This window comes from Tursiops truncatus, chromosome 13 (assembly GCF_011762595.2).
Source record: "Tursiops truncatus isolate mTurTru1 chromosome 13, mTurTru1.mat.Y, whole genome shotgun sequence".
Lineage (NCBI taxonomy): Eukaryota > Metazoa > Chordata > Mammalia > Artiodactyla > Delphinidae > Tursiops > Tursiops truncatus.
Window position 1 is genome coordinate 143,024 of NC_047046.1, and position 26,415 is coordinate 169,438.

General features: G+C 38.7%; 1 protein-coding gene across 2 annotated transcripts; it reads left to right on the forward strand.

Annotated features, from left to right (window-relative positions):
- Positions 1–155: 155 nt before the first annotated feature.
- Positions 156–23,748, forward strand: ZNF891 (zinc finger protein 891). Of its 2 annotated transcripts, XR_012325502.1 has the most exons (4): positions 162–295; positions 575–770; positions 16,382–16,546; positions 19,709–23,748. XR_012325502.1 is itself a non-coding variant. In XM_033836648.2 (3 exons), exon 2 carries the CDS (start codon positions 14,274–14,276, stop codon positions 15,909–15,911), a length of 1,638 nt encoding a protein of 545 aa, XP_033692539.1. In that variant the 5' UTR covers positions 156–295; positions 14,159–14,273; the 3' UTR covers positions 15,912–16,546; positions 19,709–23,748. The 2 variants fall into 2 exon arrangements, 1 of the variants encoding a protein (XP_033692539.1); XM_033836648.2 differs by lacking the exon at positions 575–770 and having other exon boundaries at positions 156–295; positions 14,159–16,546.
- The last annotated feature ends 2,667 nt before the right edge of the window (positions 23,749–26,415 follow it).

Here is a 26,415-nt window from a genome sequence, read left to right on the forward strand (position 1 = left end):
CCACAGCCCACGCCGCGCCCCGGGCCCTCGCGCACGCGCACGCGCTCCACGTCCACTCACGACCCGCCGAGAAGCGCAGCCGGACGCAAAGCCCAGAATCGCTCCGCGGGGCGGCGCGGAGGCTCCTGGGAAGTGGAGTCCCGGCCCTGGCTCCGCGGGCCTGGGGAGCGCGCGGCTCTGCTCTTCGCCTCCCAGCTGAGGGCCCTCGGCTCCGCCGCCTGCTCCGCGCGCTCTCGCCTCCCTTCCCGCTGCAGCCCGGTCGTTCCCACGCGAGAGGCAGGCACCCCGAGGACAGGTGAGCGCGCAGGCGCGCGGACGTTGAGGAGACGCGGGAGGGGGGAGGGCGAGGGGAGCGTGCACCCGAGCGGTGGGTCCTCCTCGGAGTTCTCCCCAACTGGGGGTGGGTGTTAGCGGGCGGGGGAGGGGGCGGGAAGCTGTGTTCCTGGGGCCGTGGGTTCCCTGGGGCGGAGCGGGCGCCGGGGGGTGAGCAGGCCAGGCGCAGGTAGGGAATCTGACTCTTCCCCGTGAGTGAGAGGAGGAGGGATGTCCTGCTTGTACGTCTTACTTTATCCAGGACCTGTTCTTGCATCTGTCTTAACCCCGGTCAACTGAAAAAAAAAAAAGCACAAGCCAGAAGTTGACGATTCCATTACGTTGTGCGTACTTTCTGAGGCCTTAGCCCGGGCTCAGCCTCTCCCAGAGCTCTGAGGGACCGCTCCCCAGAGGTAAAGGAGGAGCAGGGTATACAGGAGGCTTGCAACAGAAGCCAGGTAATCAGAACCTCGGAAGATTTCTGTCAATTAAAGAGAACCAAACACCTCAAGTTAATGACCTTAGCACTTTTCTGTGTGTGGGAAGATGCAAGAGTCTGGGCTCATTGAAGTCATTCCTTTGATAAGGATCTTAACTCTCCTGGGCCAGTATCCTGCCTGTCTCCACCCTGAATCCCCTCAGGGTGTAGTCAGGAAGGCTGCGGTGGCTGATGACTTGAAGGCTGCAAACATCCTTTGTTTGCTGATGTGGCAGGTGACATTCTTGTTCCACAGTGCCTCCTCTTGGTCATAAATTTGGCTAATATTTGGGAGGCATTTCATAACAAGTTTTTGGTTTGGGGTTTTTTTTTTTGGCTGCGCTGCAGCATACGGGATCTTAGTTCCCCAACCAGGGATTGAACCCGTGCCCTATGCAGTGGAAGCGCGGAGTCTTAACCACTGGACCACCAGGGAAGTGCCCATGACCAGTTTTGTCCCATGGCACTAGGAAGGCTCGTTCCTAGATCAGGCAAAGTTTCTGTTGATAGGCCATTCGATGCGCTGGGTTTTTTGTGTTTGTTTTTTGTTTGTTTGTTGGATTAGGCCCTGTTGAGAATCTAAAATTCTCTGGATCGCTTGTCTTACTAGTTTATATGATCCAGTAGATGCTTTTCCTTGTTGCTTCTAACCGTATTTAGAGTTGTACTATTACAATTATTCTATGTAGAGTTAAGTATATGGTTAACTTCTTGGGACATCATTAATTTTGTTGGAGGCCTGCTAACACATTGGGTAATTCAAGAGCCAACAATCTTAGAAAACAGACAGAATATGACAGCTGGTAACATTAATAAAGTTATAGTGTAGCGGAGAGAGAAACGAGGCATAAATAATTTGAAAATGAGAGAGAGCAAATTAAAATAATGATTAGTATAACTAGTTGTAATCTGGTCACAGGCCATCAAGTCCACAGTGCAGCCAGCTGGAGAAGCCAAAATCTGGAAGGATCAGGTAGAAAGAAAAAGATAAATGTTTCATCTTTGTTTACAAAGGCATACTTATCAACTTGTAGGGCATAGCATAGAAGGAAAGTTTTTTCTGGAAAACGAAGATTAAAAGCCAGTATATTTCATTAAAATGTCATAAAATTATGAATCATATTTATCAGTTCATTCAGCCATGTAATTAATTCCTGTTATTCTGGATGAAGTCATCAGGTTTTCCATTAGAGTTTTGTAATTTCTTACCCATTTCAGTGGTATGATTTAAAAGTTATACTTGCATTTGTCAAAAATCCTTTTTATGAATCTTCTTGAAGATCTTCATTTTATGAAAGCATCAGTATAAAATAATGATTTTCTATAAATGACAAAAGACTTAAAATGACATGGTCAAAGATCTGATTCCAAGGCAGTTGACAAGAAACTTGGATATTTCTGTGACATACAACATTTTAAGATAATAACTAGAATTATGACTGATAACATTATACAAGGACAGATCACATTTTTTAGGAATTCCGTATAAATTTTGGAGTATCTATATTAATGACATTTATCCATACAATATAACCTAAGGTTTATCTCCAAACACTTGACAATGTTTCTCAAGTAATTTAACATACCAAATAAGACTAATTAGTTTAATATTCCTCTCTGAGTTGTCTCAGGGCTCCTTTGAAGCATCCCAGAGTTGGCTGAAGGTCAAAAGAACTTTAGTTAGAATTTGATATTTGGGAAGTTTGTCAAAAATATCAAAAAGGTTTCAAAGCACTTGGTCAAATAGGATCATGGGACACTGTGAAACAATACTTATTCACTTAACCAAAGTGACAAAAGATTACAAAAACAAATAAAGATCACTTAAAGGCAAAGAAATTCACGCAATGTGTTACCAAAAGCACTATTCCAAGAAAACTTTGTTCTCTTAACAGAGAGGAACCAAATCAAGTCTTGCACCAGCCTATTTTTAATAACAAAATCCATTTACCTAATTAAATTTAATCCAATCCTAACCATGTACAAAACTACTTTTTCAGGGCTCCCTTTCTACAAACTTACAAAACTTTCTGTATCCATATTAGTTTGTCCCTTATTTTTAATCTGGAAATAGCCAGCTCTAGGACAAAAATCACCCTTATTTTCCCAACAAACTCACTTCTATTCTGCATACCTTCTTTTACTGAAAACATGCATCCTACCTTCCTTGCACATTAAAATATTTCCCTTAATATTTTTAGTAGCTTTAATTACATATTACAGTTTTAACCCTTAAAACCTTAATCTCTAGTGAAAACTGACAAGCAGCAAGTAGTTATGAACTGTTTGTCATACCAGCATTTCCTGGTTGGCAAACTTAGGAATATTCCATAACCCCTAGTAACATACACCTTCTGACTTCTTTCTTCATTGTGGTGCAAGACGTGTGTCTAATAAACCCACACATCTTTAGTTTCCCTCTTGTAAGGGGACAAAAGGAGATAAATTTAGACCTGTTTAGCAATTAATGTTCCAGTATTTTATCTTATTTGAAATAACCTGGATGTTCAATGAATTCCCATAATTTAACTTAACTTAGCAAAACTCAAGTTACCAAAAATCTAGAGAACCTATATTTTTTAAAGAATTTTTTTTGATGTAGACCATTTTAAAAATCTTTATTGAATTTGTTACAATATTGCTTCTGATTTATGTCTTGGTTTTTTTGGCCATGAGGCATGTGGGATCTTAGCTCCCTGACCAGGGATCGAACCCACACCCGCTGCATTGGAAGGTGAAGTCTTAACCACTGGACCACCAGGGAAGTCCCTGGAGAACCTATTTTAGATAGACGTACCCAACACATAATTATTCCTAAAGAGTTCACCTGAAAACTCTTATCTCATTTACCTTTATTTTATAAGTTATGAAAATATCATCATACCAAGTTAATTTTTTGCTGACAAACTGCAACAGAAATAACGTGAACACACTGACCTTCGGTAAAGCAAGTACAATAAAACTACGACGTCTGGGACTTCCCTGGTGGCGTAGTGGTTAAGAATCTGCCTGCCAATGAAGGGGACACAGGTTCAATCCCTGATCCGGGAAGATCCCACATACCGCAGAGCAACTAAGCCCGTGCACCACAACCACTGAGCCCGTGTGCCACAACTACTGAAGCCCGTGTGCCCTAGAGCCCACACACCGCAGCTACTGAGCCCATACGCCACAACTACTGAAGGCTGCATGCGTAGAGCCCATGCTCCACAACAAGAGAAGCCACCGCAATGAGAAGCCCGCGCACCACAACGAACAGTAGCCCCTGCTCGCTGCAACTAGAGAAAGCCTGCGTGCAGCAATGAAGACCCAATGCAGCCAAAAATAAATAAATAAATAAATTTATTTTTTAAAAAAATTTTCTATTTGTCCTTAAGTAGGTTATGAATTAGATTTTGGGTGAGGGAGCCTTTCCAGTGGTTTGAGTTTAAAAAGGCCATTCTTCTGTTTTGTTTATTCACTTGTTTCAGGTTTTACCTGAGTGAGTTAATTGGGCTCAGTCTCAGGTCACTGTGGGCTGTATTTATATTTCTGATTTGTAGAGATTTGCAAGACAAAGACAGCTGCTTTTAATTCTCAAAAAAACTGGTTTGTCAGTTAAACGATATTAAAAGATTGATTTGCCCAACTATATTTTCTTTAATTTGCTTTTTTATATCAGAGAAGATTTCCAACTAAACTGAAAATTAAGAGTTCTATGTACCAGAAGTTTAGGGTTCAGTTTATCATATCTTCAAAGGCTTGTATAAGGCATTCAACAAAGGCCCTTTTTCTGATTGCACAGATTAGACCCAGAGCAAAATCTCGGTTATTAGTTTTCTTAGCCCCTGAATATTGTTCCCAGATTTTACTTTATATTGTACGGCTCTATTGGTTTCCTTTTGTATTTTTTTTTTTTTAAGATTTAATTTTATTTATTTTTGGCTACGTTGGGTCTTCATTGCTGTGTGCAGGCTTTCTCCAGTTGCGGTGAGTGAGGGCTACTCTTCGTTGCGGTGCGCGGGCTTCCCATCATGGTGGCTTCTCTTGCTGCGGAGCACGGGCTCTAGGCGCATGGGCTTCAATAATTGTGGCACATGAGCTCAGTAGTTGTGGCACACAGGCTTAGTTGCTCTGCAGCATTTGGGATCTTCCTGGACCAGAGCTTGAAGCTGTGTCCCCTGCATTGGCAGGTGGATTCTTAACCACTGCGCCACTAGGGAAGCCCTCCTTTTGTATGTTTAATTAATATTTCCTGAGGGGCACATCTACATGCTTTGTCTTATAATACCAATACCAAGCAGGGGAAGCATTACTCATTGGTTACCAACATTAAAGGACTCCTATCAACAAGTCTTGGTCTTATAAGGAGTCCTAGAAAGTTTCCTTTCATTTATCCCTCAACCATTTTATCTATTTTGTATAAAATGCTCTGGGGTCCCCAGTGAGGGGTTGAACCAAGGGACTCAGGCGCTTTTGTCAGTCTTTTAACTCGATTAATTGGCCTAACTGTTGCCCCAAGTAATTGTTGGTCAGCTATCTCAGTGTAATTTTCTTCCACCCCTTTATTTTATTTTTTTAAACAAAAATTTTTTAATTAATTTATTTGTTTTTGGCTGCATTGGGTCTTCGTTGCTGTGCACAAGCTTTTCTCTAGTCGCGGCAAGTGGGGGCTACTCTTCGTTGAGGTGCACGGGCTTCTCACTGCGGTGGCTTCTCTTGTTGCAGAGCATGGGCTCTAGGCACACAGGCTTCAGTAGTTGTCGCACATGGGCTCAGTAGTTGTGGCTTCCGGGTTCTAGAGCACAAGCTCAGTAGTTGTGGCACATGGGCTTAGTTGCTCCATGGCATGTGGGATCTTCCTGGACCAGGGTTCAAACCCATGTCTCCTGCACTGTCAGGCAGATTCTTAACCACTGCGCCACCAGGGATGGCTTAGCCCTTTAAACATATATATTTTAACTCGGGTAAATAGGGTGGACTTGTATGGGTCCCTTTGGCCCATCCAACCTTAGGTAGTATTGTACCAAAACCTTTTGTTTTAATCCTATTAACATCTGTTTTATTTATCCCATTTCTTAATAACCATCTAGAGATTTCTTTATCTTTTGGGGATGAGTCACTTTAAAATTTCCACCTGGTTGGGAAAAAATCTCTAGACTTTCCCTTCAGTTTTTTTTTTTAATTTCCCTGCTAATCAACCTAATTAACATTAATTATTCTAATGTTTTTATTAGCATCTGTAAGACCCATTGAGGGGAAGCATAGACCACAAATAAGACTTCCCAAGCCAGTTTTTTGTTTGTTTTAAATTAAAGGAGTTCTTAGATTAACCATTATATATATTTTTTTTCCACTGTTTAATGTGTTTTCCCCCCCATAGGTACCAACAAAACAGCTGTTTATAATGAATGCTCTCTAAAAATTTACCAATTTAGAAGTTTCTCCCATTTGAAGGATCCATCATCTGGCCATTAATGAGATATATCATACTAGTGACTCAAACCAATAAGATGCAAGAGGCTTCCCCACAAGACAGTGCAAAGGATGCCACCTAAACAAGACCCAGAAAGTTTACTCCCAAAAATAGTTTAAGAAAGTAAAGGCCTTCGTTGTACAGGCCGACACAATGAAGGTTAAGGTGGCAAAAAGCCCCTGCGAATTGGTATAGTCAGACAAATGACTGCTCAGAATCCTAGTCTATTCGATTGCATCCAAATGTACACAATATGTGTACCTTTTGGATGGCAGAGACCAAGTTCTCAAACCACACACACACACACACACACATACACACACACAAAATACCCAAGGAGATCACGTAGAACATTTACATTTCAAAGGCACAGGAAGAGAAATGCAAGTTCCCCCAGAAGGACTTTTGTTTCTTTAAGATCAGAATTCTGAAAAGATGTTTTATCAAGCTAGTTTTCTCTAACTTAACTGTGTATGCAGTAAAAGAGCCCCATCTTAGTCATTTTCAGGGTGAGATTTCCTTTAATTCCCAATTAAGTAGATCCTTGCAAGTATGAGCTCTATACGTACATGCATCTGGCTGGGGTGTTCGTCGGAGGTTGGCTTTCTGATGCCCCTAGTTTATCTGAGAGAATCTATTTCCGATTTTAAAGTTGAATTCGTTGGGGATAAAATTTACTAGTGAAATTGCATGGTGGCCCAGTGTGCTGCTTGTGAGCTTGACTTCTCTAGGTTTTTACCCTAGAGTCTTTTCAGCTCGTCTTATGTGTCTAGGTTCTCCCTCTGGTAGTATAAGACCATCGTGGGTGCTTGGATCACAGAGTGGCCAGTTCTTATTTGTGTCCCAAGCAGAGCAAGTTTTTTTAAGTTAAATTGAGTGGGATTCCTTATAGGGATGGCTGCATGTTATGAGGACTTGCCTTTACCACTCCTGCAAGTTTCTGAGAAACTTGAGAAAAAAGCCGTTGCTGGCCATGAGATTCCCTTCTTCAGTGCTGAACGCTCTCATGTAATATTTTCACTTTTATCCCGACAAATTCTTGTTAAGATATAGCCATTTGAGGAAGAATGCCAGGTCAGCCTCCTACCTAACCACTCAGCCCAGACCGCTCAGTGTCTTTCAACTGTTGTGAGGGGGTTCTTTTTCCCAGAATCTGTCACCTGGGGAGCCAAGCACCTGTTATACACCACCAAATAAAACACAGGATCATCCATCAATAGTTGGGAGATCCAAGATCCAGGAGAGACTCACCCAAATTCATCTGAACGGTCTGAGGAGGCAGACGGATGCAGGAGGCCTCTACCAAGGCTCTGGTTCATTGTAGATTTCATGCGAAGGAGCGAAGTCAGCTCTGGGTCCCTTCGTTGTTTGCCAAAACTGTCGACTGAAAAAAAATACACAACCTGAAAGTTGAGAATTGTGTTTTATTCAGTGGACTTTCTGAATAGCTCTGAGGGACGGCTCTGAAACCATAATGGGGGAGCCAGGATATACAGGAGTTTTTGCAGCAAAGACCTGGTGGTCAGAACATCAAGAGATGACTGTTCATTAAAGAGAACCAGGCATCTCAGATTAATGAGTTTAGCACTTTTCTATGTGTGGGAAAATGCAAGAGTCTGGGCTCATTGAAATCATTCCTTTGATACACATCTTAACTATCTAGGGCCATATTCTGCTTTTCTGCATCCTGAATCCCCTCAGGGTGCACAGTCCGGAGTGGCTGCAGTGGCTGGTGGCTTGAAGGCCACAACATCCTTTACTGATATGGCAGGCGACATTCTTGGTCTGCACCCCTTAATCTGTTAATGGATTGCATCACAGTAATGAGATATCATTTCTCTAAGGCTAACCTTAATACATCATTCCCAGATCTGTTTCAAAATAGAGTGATGGATACAAGAGTGTTCATTATACCATGACATTATAATAACAGTAATAGTTTTTCTGCTTTTTAACCATCCTGCGTTCCTGGTTAAACCTTGCTTGAATATGACATTGTATTATTACTTTAATACGCTGCCATACTCAATTTACTAATATTTTACTTAGGACTTTTTCAGTGTTCAGACTTAAGATTGCATCTTAATCTTTCTTTGTACTATCCTTGCAAGATTTTACAAGTCTCATGAGTAATTCGGGAAGCATAACTGTTTTTCTTCTACCTGGTAAAATAATTTTTCCCTTGAAAGTTTTGGGCTCAAAATCTTTTGGGGTGGATATTTGACTTCTGATTCCATTTTAAATGGTAGTGATTAATTTCAGTTTGTAGTTCTTAATTGAGTCAATTTGGGACACATTTTCTTCTAGAAAATTGTTCATCTCATCTAAGTTTTCAAGTTTGTTGACATAAAGTTGTTCATACTATTCTTTTTTAGTGATTTTTTTTTTGGTGTTTTTTTTTTTTTTTTTTTTTTTTTTGCTTTTTTTGGCCTCACTGTGCAGCATGTGGGAACTTAGTTCCCTGACCAGGGATTGAACCCATGCCCCCTGCAGTGGAAGCGCAGAATCGTAACCACTGGACCACCAGGGAATTCCCTTCTGGTGATTCTTTAAATTGCTGTTTGTTAGTGATATTTTAAAATCACTGCTCAAATTGTAGATATTCTTTTCTTTTTTGAGTTTAATATTTATTAGGGCCATCTTTTTTCTTGATTGGCTCTGCAAGATATACATCTACATTAATCTTTTCAAAGAAGCAGATTTGGGTTGTTTTGGTAATCTGTGCTGTGTTTTGGTTTTGTCTTATGTTCCTTGTTTTTGGTTTTCAATTAGAGTAACATTTGCTCTCTTTTTTTTTTTTTTTGCGGTACGCGGCCCTCTCACTGTTGTGGCCTATCCCGTTGCGGAGCACAGGCTCCAGACGCGCAGGCTCAGCGGCCATGGCTCACAGGCCCAGCCGCTCTGCCGCATGTGGGATCTTCCCGGTCCGGGGCACGAACCCGTGTCCCCTGCATCGGCAGGCGAACTCTCAGCCACTGCGCCACCAGGGAAGCCCTGCTCTCTATTTTTAAATTTTCCTTTCCTTTTTGCTATTTTTCTACTTGATTTGATTGCTTTATTTACTTTCTCTGTAACTTATTTACTTTTTGAAAAATGTGTACATACATTTTAAAAAAGTCTTAGATATTAAAAGCCTCATAATAAAAACAGGAGTGTTTCTTCTCCGTAGTGTTGACCTGAAATAAATAGACTGCCATGTATTTCTCCAGCAAAAATGGCTTTTTGGGGATCAGCAGAGAATTGCAATTCAAGGTCAGCTACCATGGAGATCCCCCACAGCAAGGGAAGAATAGCCCTTTTATAGAGAGGAAAAAGGAAGTTGGGAGGGTGATAGTAAATAATCAGTCTGTGGCTTTTCATTGGCTGAGTCCTCGCCAGGAAAGAAGAGGAGTCTGTCTTCTTCCTGTTGGGCTCTTCTATGATCACAGGACGTGAGAGCTCCCCATTCTGGTCTCCCAACTCTATTTAATTCATGTTTCTGTTTATTAATTTCATGGTGGCAACCAGTTTAAAATTTTTAAGCAGTTAATCAATTTGAGACGTTTTTTAGTTTCTTAGGTGTTAAATAAGAATCTTGACTATTATACCTGCCTGCCTTCCTACATCCTTAAATCAATGTGATTATGTTGCAAGTATTGTAATGTAGTTCCTCTCAAAAATTTTGGCTAAATTCATGTTCAGTGTTTCCATTGTGATGACTATATAAGTATTCTCTATTGCTGAGCCGTAATAAGTTCCTTTCTTGTATACATTTTACTCTTCCTGTTTTGAATAATTGCCTTTTTATTTATTTGCTTTGTTTTCCCTAAACCTATGTAAAATGTCTCTCAATTCCATTTTCCTCAAGATCAAACCTGTCACACAATCTAATCATTTTTCTCTTTTCCTGAACACACATCCCCAGGAGCCCTCCATCATGCTGCAGTGTAGACTGATCAGTTATTCTCTAGGCTGCAGCACACTGGCATGCTGGGACTTCCCTTTCTCCTCACCAATTCCCTCATCTCATCTCTGTGTTGGACCTCCTGTTTCCTGGAAACTTCTATTTTCCCTTTTTAATGGATGATAACCTTATTATCTTTCCGAAAAGGGGTGTATATTAAGGTTGTGTATGACTAGAAATTATTTTACTTTGTCCTCATATTTGCATGGTACTGTGGACTAGTATAATTTCCTGGATAGGAAATTATTTTCCCTCAGAACTTTGAAAGCTGGCAGAGCTAGGTAGAAAATGGAGCAGTGTTACTGTTGAGAAATCCTATTCCACTGTTCTTTTGTATGTAACCTGTTTATCATCATTGAAACCTTTACATTCATCAGTTTATCTTTGGTATTCAAATTTTTCATGATGTTATGTTTATTCCCAGTCTTTTTAAGAAATTACGCATTTGATGGATCAGTACCTGGATAGTGTTATTTTTAAGAATTTTCTCTGTGTTTGATTCTGTCTTCTTCCCATTTTCTCTTTTCTTTCTTGAGCTCTGAATAATCTGGTGTTGAACCTTTGAAATTGTTCATATAGTTTTCTTATCCTTTCTGTCTCATTGCTTATCTTTTTTGGGGGAGGGAAGGTCAGCTTTCTGGAAAAGTTCTTTATCCTTGAACCTTCAACATTTTTGGGGATTTGTTATTAAAATTTTAAATTTCTGGGACTTCCCTGGTGGCATAGTAGTTAACAATCCTCCTGCCAATGCAGGGGGCATGGGTTCGATCCCTAGTCCGGGAAAATCCCACGTACCGTGGAGCAACTAAGCCCGTGTGTCACAACGACTGGAGCCCACGCACCTAGAGCCCGTGCTCCACAACAAGAAAAGCCACCGTAATAGAAGCCCGCGCACTGCAATGAAGAGTAGCCCCCGCTCACCGCAACTAGAGAAAGCCTGCACGCAGCAACGGAGACCCAACACAGCCAAAAAAATAAATAAATAATTTTTAAAATTTTCTAAAATTTCCTAAGAACTCTCATTTTGTGATTTAAAAAACTGTAACATCCTAAAACATCATGTTTTACAAATGAAACACCTCTCTGGTGATTTTAAAATTTATATTATGAAAGTTTCAAAACATAGAAAATCAGAATAGTATAATGACCTCATTTGTACCTGTCACTGTATGTTGAAGTAAATCTAGGACATGATTCATTATTTGTAAATATTTCAGAATTTATTTCTGAATGATAAGTACTCCTTTAAAAGTCATAACCAGGATATCATTATCACACCTACAAAATTAGGATTAATTCCTTAATATCAAATATATAGGTAGTGTTCAAATTTTTCTATTATTTCAACAAAGCTATTTTTTTAAAACAATTTCTTTACATCATGGTCCAAATAAGGCTTATGCAAGTTTAGGCCTCTTTTAATTTAAGGTGTGCCTTAGATTATGTCTCAGTGTTTCAGTTTGCATTTCTCTTATTATGACCATCTTTTGAGGATGCTATTGTTACTTTGAAATATGTCAGTGTCTTTTTATTGCTCTCTTTAGCACACTATTGAATTCTGGGTTTATATTGTTTTCCTTTAGTACTTTGAATATATTACTGTGTGGTCTTCTGGCCTGTATCGTTGTAGCTTAGAAGTCTGTAGTCAGTATAATTGGTATTCCTTTGTAGGTAATTTGCCTTTTCTTTCCAGTAACTTTAAATATTTACTCATTATCCCTGGTATTCTGCAGCTTTTGCTCGTGTATCTGGTGGATTTAAAACATTTATTCAGTGTGACATGTGGTGTATACACTTGCAGATCAAGGACTTCTATCTTTCAGCTTTGGATAAAAACAACCATTTTCTCTAATTTTTTTTTTTTTTTTTTTGTATTCTCTCTATCTTCCTCTTCTAGAATTCCTATCAGGTACATATTTATGTCTTTCATCCACCTGGGAATGTGAGTGTGTGAAGTAGGATTTATGCTTTTCCCTGACAGCCATTTGTCCTGATGCCATTTAATGACTAGTTTATCCTTTCCCCCACTGATTAATAGTGCTGCCTTTATCATGCACTAAATGTCTAGCTACACATGAATCTGTTTCTGAAGTTATTCTGGTTTTTTTGTTTGTTTGCACTGGGTCTTAGTTGTGGCTTGCTGACTCCTTTGTTGTGGCATGCGGGCTCTTTAGTTGTGGCATGTGAACTCTTAGTTGCAGCATGCATGTGGGATCTGGCTCCCTGACCAGGGATCAAATCAAGGCCTCCTGCACTGGGAGTCTGGAGTCTTAACCACTGTGCCACCAGGGAAGTACATGAAGTTATTCTGTTTTATTTTCTCTTTTTGCCCTATTATCATTCTGTTTAAATTAATAGAGATTTATAATGCATTTTGAAGTAATATAGTAGAGCAAAGCATTACTTTAATAACTGCCTTGTTATTCATGTCTTAATTTTTCTATAAAACTTATAAAACAAATTGTCATGTTTCAAGAAGTTCCTATTGAACATGAAGGAATGAATTTAATGAAAATCCCAATGCAATTCTGGTTTGAGAAAAATTGAAATCTTTTAATACTGAATGGTATTAAAATGGTGACTCTCTCCATTTATTCAGATATTTTTTCCTGTTGTTTGGTAAAGTTGTTCAGTTTTTTATTAGTTCTGTAACTAAGAAAGAAATAAAACTATGGGGAATGAAGAAATGAACCCAGAGTACAATTCTCAGCTTAATAATTTTAACCAGAAGGCAAACTAATGTTCTTTTTTGAAGAGGAAGCCTAACTTTCTGATTTTGTGGGGTTTTGTTTTCTATAAGTAGAGTATAGATGTGAAAAAAATACTTCTTCCACAAAACCTTAATTGCCATAGATTCATTCAGTTTATTCAACAAACATTTTTTGGGTGTCTGCCATGTGCTGGGGAGTGTTCTAGGTATTCAGAATACATGCAGTGGACAAATCAGACAAATATTTCCATCTGATTTACACTAAAGTGGCAGGCTTATATACATTTCTGGATTAGGGGCATAAAATCTACCTGTTGAAGATCTTTGTCTAAATAATAATGCCATTTCTCTAATTTTGTCCATTAAACCTGAACTCTACTGAAGTATAATACTGAGATAGAAGTCTTATATTTGAAGGTATCAACTAATCTTAAAAAATTGAGATCTGTAAAAATATTAGTGTAATACATTATTGTGTGATTTGTTGTGGTCCTTAAAGTCTCCAAGCATACCTCTTTTCTTTCACACTGTGTCAATTGTTTTGATATTTATATTAAGGCCATTATGAAAATTATTCAGGAAAGTATTATACCATCTAAAATTGTAAAGGCCTCAGTCTCAAAGCTTAGAACATAGCTCATGCCTCTTTGTTGATCCCATTCAAGTTTTAGATAGAATGAATCATCATAAGGAAATACAGACTTTGAGGATAGAGTTTAAATTGCAGGTAATCAAATGAACGTTTGTTTCAAAGTCACATATTTACTTTTAACAACTCCAATAAAATTTCTAAGTAGGGTAGCAGCCAAATCATCAGTCCTATTAATTATATGTGAGATTATTTGGGTAAATACCAAGTTACATATACAACAAATAAATTTACCTAAAACAGTTGTAATTAGAAAAAAATTCTTTATTCTAAAAACTAAACTAAAAAGTAGCAAAGTATGCATGAAATTCAAACAACTATGTCTTTTTAAACTGGTTCTTTGACTTTAGTATTTTAAAATAATGCATGCTTTTTCTACCCAGAGCTGAGTAGTAGTCTACAGGAGAAGCCAGTATGAATAACCAAGATAACAGTAGAGGGCCAAGGATGACTATATTGCATGTCAGTACAAATCCCAATAAATATTTTAAGCAGGTGAGACCTTGCTGGAAGGTAAAAGAGAGGGTCTACAATTTTTTTTTAACCTTGCCTCCAATGGGGCCCTATTTTCACCTTTCTTCTTTTACCTGAACCTGCCTCTTTGGCTACAGGAAGGACACCCAGTGAAATGCATCCCTGACTTGATTGGATCAGAAAAACAAGAAAAGAAGTATCCAGCTCTCTCAGCCCTATTGTGCAGGCGGATGTCACATTCAGGCTCTCAAGATGGCAGCCATTGACCTATGCCCGATATGGGCTCTACCTACACAGGACTCTGCCTGTTTCTATGTGAGAAGTACTGAGGGGGAAAGGATAGTGCCTGGATTCCCAGCAACCTGGTTACAGGGACCAGTGTCCTTTGAGGATGTGACTGTGGAGTTCACCCAGGAGGAGTGGGTGTTGCTGGACTCTGCTCAGAGAAGTATGTACAGAGATGTAATGTTGGAAAACTATATGAATCTCACCTTAGTGGAATATCAGTTATGCAAGCCTGTGATCTCCCTGTCGGGTCAAGAAGACATAAGAACTGTGAAAAGGAGAATTCCCCAAGGCACCTGTCTAGACTGGGAGATTCAACTGAAAACCAAAGAATCAACTTCTAACCAGAATATTTTTGGGGGAAAATCATCTAGTGGCAAGAAAATGATAAGATTCACAACGGATGATTGGTCTCCCACATTAAGAGCAGACTGGGAATGCCATAAAATCAGAAAACAGCACAAGATCCCAGAGGGGATTTTGAGGCAAGTGACATTTACTCAAAAGAAGGCAGCATCTCAGGAGGGATTGTATGACTATCATGAATTAAAGAAGGACTCTAAACTCAGATCAAAACTTGTTTTTTCAAAGAGAGTTTCCATCAGTAAACATTGCCATAAGTGTTACTTCGATATTGAGTGTTGGAAGCATAATTCAGTCCTAAACAGTTATGAAAAAAACTCTGTAAGTGAGAGGGTCTGTGAAAGTCATGACTATGACAGAGCTCTGTGGCATCTTGAAAGAACTCAAACAGCACAAAAAGAGTACACATGCTCCGAACATGGCATACACTTTAAACGTAATAATATGCTTCCTATATGCAACAATTGTCATATGGGGGAGAATTCCTATGAGTGTAATAAAAACAAAACCTTTTGTCATCATTCATCCCATAAGCAACAGGAGCAAACTCCTACTGAAGAGAATCATGAACATAATCAGCATGGGAAAGCTTTCAAAAGGATTTCTAATCTTATTTTGCACAAGAGAAGTCACATGGGTGAGAAACAATATGAATGTAAAGAATGTAGGAAAGTCTTCAATGATTCCTCAACCCTAAGAAGACATATAAGAACTCACACTGGTGAGAAACCCTATGAATGTAATCAATGTGGAAAAGCTTTCAGTCAAAAATCATCTCTTAAGGTTCATGTGAGAACTCACACTGGAGAGAAACCTTATGAGTGTAATCATTGTGGAAAATCCTTTGGCACAAGTTCTTACCTTATAGTGCACAAGAGAATACACAGTGGGGAGAAACTCTATGAATGCAATGACTGTGGAAAAACCTTCAACACAAGCTCTCACCTTAAAGTTCACAAGAAAACACACACTGGAGAGAACCTTTATGAATGCACTGACTGTGGGAAGGTTTTTAGTGGTCTCTCATCTCTTAGAATGCATGTGAGAACTCATACTGGGGAGAAACCCTATGAATGTAAGGAATGCAGGAAAACCTTCAGTGTTTCCTCTTCCCTTAGGAGACATGTGAGAACTCACACTGGAGAGAAACCCTATGGCTGTATTCAATGTGGAAAAACCTTCAGTCAGAATTCTTCACTTACTATACACAAGAGAATTCATACTGGGAGAGAAACCTTGTAACTATTAAGAACATGGAGTTGCATTTTTCAGTGTCTTAAGGTGGATTCCAAGCTCATTATTTCAGTCTTTGTTCTCTAAAATAAGCATTTAAGGCTATAAATAGTCCTATAAACACCCCTTTAGTTATATAACACATTTGGTGTATGATAATTTATTTTGTTTTAACTCTGTTGTCTAATATTTATTATGACTTTATGACTTTCAGATCCATAGCTGTTTAGAGTTATTTTAAATATGTTTTCAGTTACCTTATGGATTTCTAAGTTAATTGCATTATCTTCAAGGTATCTGGACAATATGATACTACTTTATTGTTATTTTCTTGAGAGTTGCTTTCTGGTCTGGTGTGACAGGTATTGTTAGTAGCCAATCAAGCATCCAGTTCATCCCTCCCCGTAGGGAGTGGATAGTATCACTGGGGACAGACCTATCTAGTGTTTTCTCTTTGCCTTTTGCACTTTGTCTTTCAGCCTTCCCCAGTCTTCTCCCTTTGGATTTTGCATTCATGGAGCTGAATGAGCCATCTTGTGACCATGAGGATGACAAGGATGGTGTCAAAGAGATCCTGGTTTCCCAAAGATATCTTCAAATAACTGTACCAGCACTGCGCTGCTTATATCTGTGCATCTTTTTATGTGAGAAAAATAAGCTTATTGATTTTTTAAAAACAGTATGTAAATACAGTCAATACAGTAACCTCGTTTTAAAAAAGAAAAAGATCACAAGATATGTAGACTTAAATATTTTACGTTGGGTGTACAAATTTGGATAAGAACATAGAAAAGAGAGGAATGGAAGAGGAATATTGATAGAACTTTTGTGCTTAGACTAGAGAGGATGGAGCTGAGGTCATTGAAAGCAGGTGTCAGAGAAGCAGGAGGAAAATCCCAACATTTCAGCATGAGAAAACCAAAGAGTCTTCAAGTAGAGGGGAATTACCAATTTTAAATGCTGAATGAAGCCCTTGAGATTTTGCTACTTGGTTTTACAGATACTGATGAGATTAGCTCTAATTTATTAAGAAACAAAATATGGAAGGAAGAAACTATGATGGAAGAAAAAGGCAATAGTCACAGTTTTAGTCCTGTTTATATAGAGTTGTGAGATATCTAGATGAACGGGCTGATGTGTAGTTCTGAACCTGAAGAGGTGTCTAGGACAGAGATATAATTTTAGCAACATCAGGAGATAGACTGTACTGGGTTGTGTGGAGGTGAGTAAGATTGTATAGGGAAAATGGATGGTGTGAAAAGAGAATGTCTACCACTGACCATGGAGACCTCCTATATTTAAAGTAAGTAAAAATGGAGTTTTACTAAACCAAGACAAACTAATGTTTGAAGAAGGAAGGTAAAACCGGTTGTTTTAAATGCTATGAGGTCAAATTAGATGAAGTCTTCAAAAGCAGACGTATGGCAACGTGAAGGTTATTGCTGAACTTAGGTGGAGATAATGGTATGTTGAGGATTGGTGGTAGGTTAGGATGAGTTTCATAATAAAGGACGAGGAAGTAAAGAGTAAATATAGACAAGCTTGAATAGTAGGAGAAAGATGGGGAAGTAGCTGGAGAGAGATTTGGTCAAGGGAAAATATGTTTTAAATAATGAAAAACTAGAAAATGTTTAAATCCTAATGTGATGTATCCAGTATGGAGAGATTAAATGTGCAGGCATAAGAAGAGGGACAGTCAGTACCATAAAGTTCCTGAGAAGGGGATAGAGGTATCTGGAGCACAAATAGAAGGACTGATGTTTGCTGCAAGAAGGAATACTTCCACCATTCTCTCAGAAGGAAAGGAGGACTGTGTGGGTTGGTTTTAATTACCTCTTTATTTACTTATATCTAAGTTACTTGAGCTAAGAGTATCTGAGCTATACAATACTGCTTGTTTGGTTTCTCTTTTTTTTTTTTAATATAAATTATTTATTTATTTATTTTTGGCTGCGTTGGGTCTTTTGTTGCTGCGCGCGGGCTTTCTCTAGTTGCGGCAAGCAGGGGCCACTCTTCGTGGCAGTGTGTGGTCTTCTCATTGCAGTGGCTTCTCTTGTTGCGGAGCACAGGCTCTAGGTGTGCAGGCTTCAGTAGTTGTGGCTCACAGGCTCTAGAGTGCAGGCTCAGTAGTTGTGGTGCACGGGCTTAGCTGCTCCACGGCATGTGGGATCTTCCTGGACCAGGGTTCGAACCCATGTCCCCTGCATTGGCAGGCGGATTCTTAACCGCTGCGCCACTAGGGAAGTCCCTGTTTGGTTTCTTAAGAGCAACTTTCTGGCCCAGTGTGGCAGATACTACTAGTTGCTAACCTAATACATGTTTCCTACTTCTCCTTTACTAATAGTACCTCAGTTTTGCTTAGAGTAGCAGTGTGTCCAGTTACAAAACTCTTTATCCCAGGCAGCCTCCATGGCCAAGATTAGTCATCCCCCCTGTTCTTGGCCAACAGAATATAGACATGAGACTGTAGGTTTCATGCTAAGATTATCTGCCAAGAGTAAGATGGATAAAAGACTGGTCAGAGGTTTTACTGGGGAAGACTCTATGCATATGAAAGTCCCCCCAGGTTACCGGTAGGGCCTCCTGTGAAGACAGCAAAGCAAATAGCAAAGTCTAAGTGAATAAGAAGGAGAGTCCAGTTGAATATAAGATAGCAACGAAGAAGAGAGTTGGAAAGTCGAAACTAGCTGGTATGAGCCTCAAAGAAAGTCTCTGTTTCTTTTTACAAGGGGCTGCAATTGGTTAGAAATAATATTGGTGAGCAAGGGGGACATTGATCCTACACGCCAACCTATAGATATGGAGTGCATGCGAATAGACAGCCCTTCTTTGATGTGACTGTTGTCGAGTAGGTTTTTTCCCAGGGGTAGCCAAGTTTAAGTTAGTGCAAAGAAATGATGGGAATTTTTAGGGAAGTTGTTGAAGACATAAAGGAGTTTGTCCCTCAGGGAAATCTCAGAGGGCACCATGGAAACAGTTTCCACAAGGGTAGGAATTTGGGGTTTGTGGCTGGGATATGAGGAATACAGAACATTTTTATGATGGCAGTACTGACAGAGAATGTAAGATCAGAGCTGAGGGTGGGCTGACACTAGGCTGTGACCAGTGAAAACAAAATTTAGAGGGAGCTTAGATTAAATCCCAGCAGGTTCTAAGACGATAGATTCCTAGTCTAGTAAGATTCACACGTAGCTTGGAAAGGAGCACCTGCAGTCATGCTATGGCACCAAATATTCCCATTGTTCATTAGGTGTTTGCGGCCCTCCAGGGTACAGCAGTAGCAGGCAGCAGTTAGAGAAGAATCCCAAATGCGTGTGGCGTTTGCGCGAGGAGATCATCTTGAGTGGCATTCAGGAAGGGGGCGTGCTCTGCTTGGTTGGGCGCTGGCATTTATGCACTAGTTTTGGCTCACCAGTGACTTGGCACACCAGCAGCTGTGGGCTCAAGCAGTCTCACCCGGTGTCTCACCTGGATTTTACTGCAGCAGCCTTGTGATGGGTTTCTCTGACTCAGACCTTACTTTCTTCCAGTATGTTTCCTGTGCAGCTAGCCCAGTATCCTTCTATTACTTTTTATTACTCTTGGTGTTTTTTTATTATAAAAGTAATACATGCATATGAGAAAAAATGTAAACAACATCAGCCCTACACAAGAGAAAGTCATCCTCCTGCCTTAGAAATTTAATATTGTGGATGAGTGCACTTTATGTACATTCCATGTACATACAAATATAGATTTCTTTGTACAGAAATTGAGTCATAACTTTCATTCCATCTTTTTTTTTTTTTTTTTTTTGCGGTACACAGGCCTCTTATTGTTGTGTCCTCTCCCGTTGCGGAGCACAGGCTCCACACGCGCAAGCTCAGCGGCCATGGCCCACGGGCCCAGCCGCTCCACGGCACGTGGGATCTTCCCGGACCGGGGCACGAACCCGTGTCCCCTGCATCGGCAGGCGGACTCCCCACCACTGCGCCACCAGGGAAGCCCTCCATCTTTTTTAATCATATCTTTCTATGTCAGTATATGTCGTTCTGTTTCATTCTTTCATTGAAATAGTTTAGTATTTGATTATGTGGATGGACTATAATGTACATTTAATCCATTTGCCCCTCCAGATGTTTCATAATAACAACGAACACTGCATGAGCAATATTGTTAATATATTTTGCTTTCCTTTCATCTGTTCTCCATACTGCTCCCAGGGTGATTCGTCTCAAGTACTAATCAGGTTATATTACGTCTCACTTCTAAATCCTCAAGCGGACTTCCCTCCTTTTACCTTAAATGTTCTACAAGACCCTTCATGCTAAACTCTTACCTGTCTTTTCAGGCCACAGCCCTTGCTGCTCCATCTCTTCACTCTCTCTGGACCTTAACCTGGCCTGTTCATCCTTTAGGTATTGTAGCCTACATCTGCTTTAACATGCTTTTCACACCTTCACAGTATTGCCTGGTTAATTATGTGTCTTGCCCTCTAAACTTTAAGCTTTGGTAAGGTAGGAACTCTAAATTGTTCATTATCTTATTCCTAGTACTTGTCCCATAATAGGTACTTATTTAAACATGTATGGTTTTTCCCAAACTTTTGTGCCTTTTATTTGTTTACTTAGTATTTCAGTGGAGGCTGAACTTAAAATAAGAATTGGGTTTCAAGTGATTGTATAAGGCAAAAATTGCATAAAATCAAAAATTTTTTCCAAGCGCTGGAGTCACACTCAGCATAGCAAGATATTCTAACAATTGACAGGCATGCAGAAACTAAGACTGTTAAGAGAAGTGAGGTTTAATTATTCATATACCCTGCCCTGCCTCTACCACCCTCAAGTTCATATACCTTGTTTGGCCACTGTTCATATGCTGCTACAGTGTGTATTACATTAAAAGGAGTGAAATGACCCAGTACTGGTGAGGGTGCCATGTTCTTTAGGCTACTGATGGAAACATAAATTCACACAATCCTTCTGGGGGACAGGTAAGCAGTATGTGTCCAAAGCGAGAATATTCTAAACCTTTAACCTAGCAATTTTTTTCTTAGCTTTTATAAAAGAACCCTTCATTCAAACATGTATAAGTAACAATAGTCATCTGAGTTTCATACTCTAGTGAAGAACTAAAATTCCTAAATTCCCAATAATAGCTAATTGGTTTTTAAAAATTATGTATGACCATAAAATGGAATGTAATGTGGTCATTAAAATGTTATTATGTATTTATTGACAAATGGCGATGTATCCAATATACAGTAAGTCCCCTACATACGAACCTTCAAAGATACGAACCTATGTTCGCATATCCAATCACGTTAGTTCATGTATCTAGTGTACATTGTCACGTGCATGCATCCTCTACAAGTGGTTGTGCTTTTGTGTACTTCACAGTACTGTATAGAATACAGTAACAGTGTCTTTACTTCAAGCCCAGGATGTCCGGAAGCAAGCATAAAAGCAGCAGTGATGTAGCTTGTACTACTGTATTTTTCAAGGTACTGTACTATAATATTAAAAACTTCTACTTTTTGTGTTTGTTTTTTACGTATTTGTGTGAAAAGTATTACAGTACAGTACTATATGGACAATTTTGTTAGTTGGGTACCTAGGCTAACTTTGTTGGACTTAACGAACAAATTGGACTCAGAATGGAACTCATTTGCATGTAGGGGACTTACTGTACTGTGATTTTTAAATACAATTATAAAATATCAGAGTATAACCATGTTTTTATTAAAATATATATTGTAAATATGTGTGTATGTGTGTGCATTGAAATATCCTGGAAGATTATATACCAAAACGTTATCAGTGGTCATTTCTGAGTCGTAATTTTTTTACTTGTTGCTAAATTTTCTAGTTTACATAGTAAATAGAGCTAAGTTGTCTATTTTTTTAAATAGTAAACAATTCCATCGTGAACTACTTAAATAATTTTCAAAAGCATGATTTTAATATCTTCAAAGTTGTATATAGATTTGCTCAGGCTATTGTTAGATATATAAATTCTAGCCATTTTTAAAACTCAGATAATTTTTTTTTACACTTTTTAAGCCAACTTTTCTATCTACAGCTTTTTAAAGGCACTTTTTGAAAATGTTGCTAAAGGGCCTGGGCTCTTTTTAGACTTCATCTAAATTGACCTCTAGGCAAAATTCAAAATATGAGGGAAACAAATAAGGTGCTATGATTAGAGGAACATATGTTCGATAAGGCAGTCAGGGAGGGCCTCCATGAGAAGGTGACATACAAGCTGAAATCTGAAGGAAAGGAGTCATCCACAGAGGATTGGAGAGGTGGAGGGACACAGAGCTTTGTAAGTACAACAGCAAGAACAAAAGTCCTCATTGAGATCTTGACATGTTTGTTTAAAAAAAAAGTCCTAGGCCAGTGGCTGGAACGTGGGCAGGCAAGGTGGTAAAGAGAAGCATATATGAAACCAGGCTGGAGAGTAGGCCGGATTTAGAAAACACCTTACCAGCTCCAGCACGAGTTTATATTTTATTTGAAGAGCCATCAGAAGCTCTTTAAGAATCTTTCATAAGAGATTATTTTTTGAAAATTACACTGACTATTGTATAGAAAAATCTTGGGAGACCAGTTTAGGAGGCTACTGTAGCAGTTCATGTATGAAATTTGGATTACAGAAAACTGTCATTTCCTTAGCATACAGAGTTCTTTTAAGACAACAAATAAAATGAGATATTTACTTAACATGAACAGGAAATTCACAGATTAATAAATGTCACGACATAAACTCACCTGTAATTTAAGGCATAGCAAACAGATAAAATTATATTTTTCACCCATCAGCAAAGTTTCACATTGAATCTGAAATTTCTATTTTCTGATCAATTTCCATTTTTCTACATAATATTGTTCTCTGTGATATTGAGAGTATTGGTGATGCAGAATTTCTTAAAACTTAAAAAAATACTTTTCTTAAAATTCATTTCTTAAAAAATTTTTTAAAATATCAGATAACTAATTTGTTTACCCTTTTCTTTACTACCTTTTCTCTCTCCCAGGCTTTAAAGGCAGACTTTTTGAAAGTGTTACCTCTTTCTTCCAAGTCATTCACACCCAATCTGCAAGGTTTGCTGCCTCTCTGCTTTGAAATTTCTTCCATCTCTTCAGAAGGATTTAACAGTTTCCTGTCCTGAGACGCATTGTATAATATTCAATAGAAAATTCTTTGGGGTCATTTCTCAGTAACAAAACTTGACCCAGCCTGAACTCTATGTGGGTATCTTATTTTAAGTCCCCTCAAGCACCGGTTGTTGCTTTCTAAGAAAATATAGAATTCTGATTGTTCTTGCAACAACTAATATTTACATCACTAGTACTGAATGTACCTGTTGCTCCATCTCCTTATCCTTCTGCATTTATAGTAACTTCTTGTTTTAATGTTGAAGTGTAATAATCTTTTGGGAAACTTGTAAAAATTTTATTGAAGCATAATACATAGAGAAATGTGTACAGCTTAATGAATTTCCCCAAATAGAATACACCTATTTAGTCGGCCCCTAGATCGAGAAAACGAAATGAGTACTTTCACTGATGCTACTAGAATCTTACACTCGACTCCATTCATCCCCTCCTATCAAGTGTTACTGTCATGCTTCTTTAGTTTCATGTATATTTTAAACTCCAGCTGATATTATAATTGTTGTGTTGACAATATTCATTTGTATTTCTTGCGGAGTCATCTTTTTAACAGCCATTTAAAATGTGAAAACCTTTCTTAGCTTACAGGCCCCGATATAGCCCATGGGCCTTAGTTTCCCAATACTTGACTTATATTTACCCCTTGTGTTCTTTACTGCCTGCACTGCAAGGTTTCCATCTAGGACCAGTTCATACTGGTCAGTTCATACTGAAGAACTCATCTTTAATGTTTCTTTTAGCACAGGCATGCTACACAAGTTCCCTCCATTTTTGTTTATCTGAAACATCTTTATTTCTGCTTTATGTCTAAAGGACTTTTAGCTTGGTATAGACATCTAGATTGGTCGAATATTTTTTTTCCTTGTTAGCACTTTAAAGGTGTTGTTTCATTATCTTCTTCCATCGTTTCATTTAAGATGGAAACTTGCAGTCTTCCTGCTGCTGCTGTGAAAGTAGTCTCTCCCCTACTCTGTACCAGCTTCTGATAACCAGGCTTTATCTTTTGTTACAATGTGCATAGTTGTGGTGATGTCCCACTTTAGCCTGCTTGGAACTTGCTGAGCTTCCTGAACCTGAGGGCTGATATCTTGCATCTCTTTGCAAGGTTCTTCACTAACTCCTCAAATACTTCTTCTGTCATCCTCTTCTTAAAAGACTAACTAAACACATTAGAACTTTTGAGTTTGTCCTAAATGTCTATGTCTTACACTCATCTTTTTTCCCCTTCTCCCTTCTGTTTAGTATGGATAATTAGATAATCATGACAACAGAGTAATAAAAATATTATAACTGTTTCAGAGCTATCATGGTTTCCTTCCTATGTTTCACACAAAGTTTTCACAACTTGAATATGCAAACCTAAGACAATTGTGTGTCTGTAATACAAACTCCTTATAAGTTTGTTGTAAGTTTATATTATAAACTCCTAGATCAAAATGTTCAAATTGGATGTTTAGCCCTTCACACGTATTGAGATGGTCACACTATGTATCACCATTATCTCTTTGTCAAACCAATTGGAACTGAAATAATGTATTATACAAGTAATTTAAAGTACATCATATGCTTTATTCTGTTTGCTTTTATACCTTAATGTGTCTGGCTGGCTATTGCTACTGAATTTCATCTTGAAAAACAGGAAGCTTTACTTTTGGTCTTCTGCTACCTCTGAAAAGTGCCACAGCTTATAAATGTTAAATACGGAAAGATATAACACAGACTTGTGTGCTGAAATTGACTGAAAGCAACTATGAACCTTGCCAGCACTGACTTGCTATGACAAAGAAAGCATACTGTATAAATGAAAATATCCACAAACTATTCACTTTGTTTTTTCAGTGGCAACAGTGTTTTGACATATCTTTTACTATATAGCCTAGGAATTAACTGTATTTTGATTTAGTGTATTTAATACATTGTCTGTATTTTAATTAAATTAAAAATAATAGCTTAGTTATTTTGTGAAATATTTTACCACAAATGAACAAGAGGACTTTTTTGGTGAGTTACATAGTTCAGAATGATGTTGCATGAAGTAAATTTTAGGGGAAATTTCTTATTTTTGATAAAAATGATTCAAGCAACATATTTGGTGAGCTACCTGCAAAGGCACTCCCTTTCCTGAGTGCCCCTCACTCACCTGATCATAGGCCTCTTCCCACTTTTTTCTCCATCATACTTCACTCTCCCCTGCTCCATTAAGGAGGTCACATTTGCTTTCGAAATAAAAGTCCTGCTTACTAGGAGAAAATAGATAATTCAAAATATTATGGTTTTCCTAGACCCTAGGGAAGAGACGCTATTACACGAAGAACAAAAACAGAAGAATGCATGCCATTTCCTACTTGGGCCAATTTTAAAACATTCCCTCAAGAACATGGAGTACAAATTCAGCCAGGCAACTTACAGCCCACCCCCTGATACTTCCTATGGAGAAGGCAGATACCTAAATTCAGATTCTGAATTTGGAGGATTGGTAAACTCCTTAGGCCAGAGTCCCATAGTTCTCCATCATTACATTCCTATATAAAAAACTGGGGGCAGGGTCTAATCAGTCCCATTCCTCCTGGGAGAAGTCTATGGCCACACCTCTGAATGTTACACACCTCTGAGATGACAAATACATTCTTGTTCACCAAAGACTGCCACAGGGTGTGAGGGAAATTATTAATACTGGCCACCACTATAGGAAAGAGGGGATTTATACAGTGGAGTTGTTCTGATAGTTTGAGGCTTTGAATGGCTCTAGAAAAGTAAATATTAGGCAACAGCTGTGTGTTTTGTTGTTACATTGAATGGAGAAGAAATATGCCAGCCTCTCACTTTGTAAAAGAACAATTATATATGCGTGAAAAAATATGCTTAAATAAGGCACTCATTCAAGTTCTAAATTACATATTTCATGTACTAAACGCAAGAGAAGTTCTTGAAAGGAGGCAATCAGATGCTTTAAAGGTAAGATAACCTTTACAATGGGAAAATAAAGTTTGGGCAGGTGTATGTGGAGATGAAAACAATCTGATTTATTTGGACAAATATGTGCTTACAGAAGAAATGTTCTTACTGAAAATGGAACAAAAGAGGTAAACAACCTTGACATTTTCCTGTGATGTACCTTATTTACATTTATTTCAGACTAAGACATCTAGTCAGATTCAAGGGTAAACATGAGTTAGCATAACCTTAAGTCCAAACTCTGTCTCAAAATTAAAACCATAATATATCTAAAGATGTTTCTATAATGTCTGTATGTTTTTAAAAAAGCATGCTACTCCTCATTGTTGATGTCAATATTGTGATAGTTGCATATTCAGAATCACACATGCTGTAGGAAAAAAATTCAGCCAATACTACATTAA

What these genes read in the sequence shown, in the direction of transcription:
- ZNF891 (XM_033836648.2), top strand. Translation starts at nt 14,274, where the DNA reads ATGGCAGCCATTGACCTATGCCCGATATGGGCTCTACCTACACAGGAC.